General features: G+C 37.8%; 1 protein-coding gene across 7 annotated transcripts in view; it reads right to left on the bottom strand.

The window, feature by feature from the left end:
- LOC135111387 (glutamate receptor ionotropic, kainate 2-like) overlaps window positions 1–2,500 on the bottom strand; it is a 73,576-nt gene that overhangs the window by 23,738 nt on the left and 47,338 nt on the right. For all 7 annotated transcript variants that reach the window (XM_064024616.1, XM_064024614.1, XM_064024613.1 and 4 more), the window contains exon 14: window positions 440–535. In XM_064024616.1, the coding sequence (XP_063880686.1) occupies window positions 440–535 (96 nt within the window). The remainder of the gene's footprint in view (window positions 1–439; window positions 536–2,500) is intronic.

Here is a 2,500-nt window from a genome sequence, read left to right as displayed (position 1 = left end):
GGTGGTGGTGGTGGTGGTGGTGGTGGTGTAATGTTGTTGTTGGTTTGATTTTTTTCTCTGGATTTTATTTATTTATTTTTTGATGATGTTGCTGCTTCTGCTACTATTATTATTATTATTATTATTATTATTATTATTATTATTATTATTATTATTATTATTATTATTATTATTACTGCTGATTTTATTCACTAAGTTTAAATCATTTTATATATTTTTTTTTATATCGCTTTATGTATATATTAATTTTTTTTTAGTTTTAGTAATGTACAGAATTTATTTATTTATTTATTTATTTATTTATTTATTTATATATTCATTTATTTATTTATTAATTTATTTATATTTTAATTTGCGTGTGTTGTGTGTGTACGTGTCTTTATCTGTCCGTGTGTCCGTGTAAGTGTTCATGTGCGTGTGTGCGTGCGCGCGAACTCACCCTGTCCACGCCCTCCTCGATGGTGGACACGAACACGGAGGGTCGCTTGCTCTCCATGTAGCGCCACATGTTCTGGTACGTCTCGATCTTGGAGTCCTGAGGGAGGGAACAGTGGCCATTTCAACGTTTGTTTATAGCCAATTTACAATACAATATCGGATTTTAGTCTTGATATTGATGGCTAGCAGGAACATCTTACGTAATATATATATATATATATATATATATATATATATATATATATATATATATATATATATATATATATATATATATATATATATAGAGAGAGAGAGATTACGTTAGAACATAAGTAAATCAGGGAAGCTTTAAGAAGCCACCAGGCCTACACGTGGCAGTCCCCCCACTGTTAGTGCGCCCGTCCACGCGCGCGCACACACACACACACACACACACACACACACACACACACACACACACACACACACACACACACACACACACACACACACACACACACACACACACAATGCCTCAAAATATTTATGGAATTTGTAATGGTTTTAGGGCGAGTCAAGATTTGGAGGATATTTGAAAAATTCTACGGTGTTTACTTCGCACGTTTCACTGTCTTTTTTTATTTTATTTTATTTTTATTACTATGAAACATACCCTATTTTATTTTATGAAGTAATAAAAAATAAATAAATAAATAAAGATCCAAAACTGACATAGTGAAACGTGCGAAGTAAACACCGTAGACTTTTTTTTCAAATCTTCGCCAAATCTTGATTCGCCCTAAGAAAATCATTATAAATTCCATAGGTATTTTGAGATATTGTGAGTGTGTGTGTGTGTGTGTGTGTGTGTGTGTGTGTGTGTGTGTGTGTGTGTGTGTGTGTGTGTGTGTGTGTGTTCGTGCGTGGACGGGCGCGAGCTGGTGACATCCGTACGATAATGTGGCTCTAATTGGTTTATGGAAATACTTAATGCGATTATATGTAAATTGCCTAAAATAGTCATCTGCTCCAGGTCTTCTATATTCTCTTCCTCTTCCTCTTCTTCTGTTTCCTCCTCCTCTTTCTCTGTCGTCATCTTCATTTGCCTCATGTTTATATTTATACATTTAGTCACTCTTATATGTCCTCTTTTTCATCTTCCTCCTCCTCCTCCTCCTCCTCTTCCTCCTCCTCCTCCTCCTCTTCCTCTTCCTCCACCTCCACCGTCATATACAAGCAAGCTGCATATAAAGTAAATTTACAAAGGACTTCACTACACTTTTCTTCAATTATTCTTTCCTTTTATTCTCATCTATTACTACAGCACCTTTCTCACCCCATCCCTTCCCTTCCCTTCGCTCCCCTTCGCTTCCCTTCTTTCTTCCTCTTCACCCACGGCTGGTCACGACGTGGGGAAATATTAACAAACTCGCTACAATTTTTTTTTTCCACGTATGGTAGAAAACGATTTGTAGGGAGACTTTGATATTAATTACGCGTGTACTCTTTTTTTATTTTTTTATTCTTTTTTTTTATTCTTACTCTCTCTCGGGTACGATTTTCCATGCCGGTGCGCGGGAAAATGCGCGCAAATGCCTCGTTTGTGTGACTACTGTTGCCTTGATGAAGTTGTTAGTCCGCTAAAAGGAGGGGTAATTAGAGAGAGAGAGAGAGAGAGAGAGAGAGAGAGAGAGAGAGAGAGAGAGAGAGAGAGAGAGAGAGAGAGAGGATGAAAGAATCAAGATGAAAAATGGTAGAAGGAAATAAGATAGGGAAAGGAAAGACAGGGTGCAACATGAGACAAGAAACATGGAGGAAGATAAGAAAAGGATAACTGTGTGTGTGTGTGTGTGTGTGTGTGTGTGTGTGTGTGTGTGTGTGTGTGTGTGTGTGTGTGTGTGTGTGTATGGACGCGCCAAGATAACTAAAGGCTACGATCTTTAGGACCTTCGTAAGGCATCAGTGATTTTCTTAATTAGTACTAGGTGTTAAAGAACTGACAGAGGGAGGGGAGAGAATGAGGAAGGGGGAGAGAGAAGGAAGAAGGGAGGAAGGGGGGTGAAGTAAAGACAGCTGGGGTAGAGACACAGTGATTATGTGA

The sequence above is a fragment of the Scylla paramamosain genome, chromosome 22 (assembly GCF_035594125.1).
Source record: "Scylla paramamosain isolate STU-SP2022 chromosome 22, ASM3559412v1, whole genome shotgun sequence".
NCBI classification, from domain to species: Eukaryota; Metazoa; Arthropoda; class Malacostraca; order Decapoda; family Portunidae; genus Scylla; species Scylla paramamosain.
Note: the sequence above shows the minus strand (reverse complement) of the source record. Positions and strands in the feature narration are given on the sequence as shown.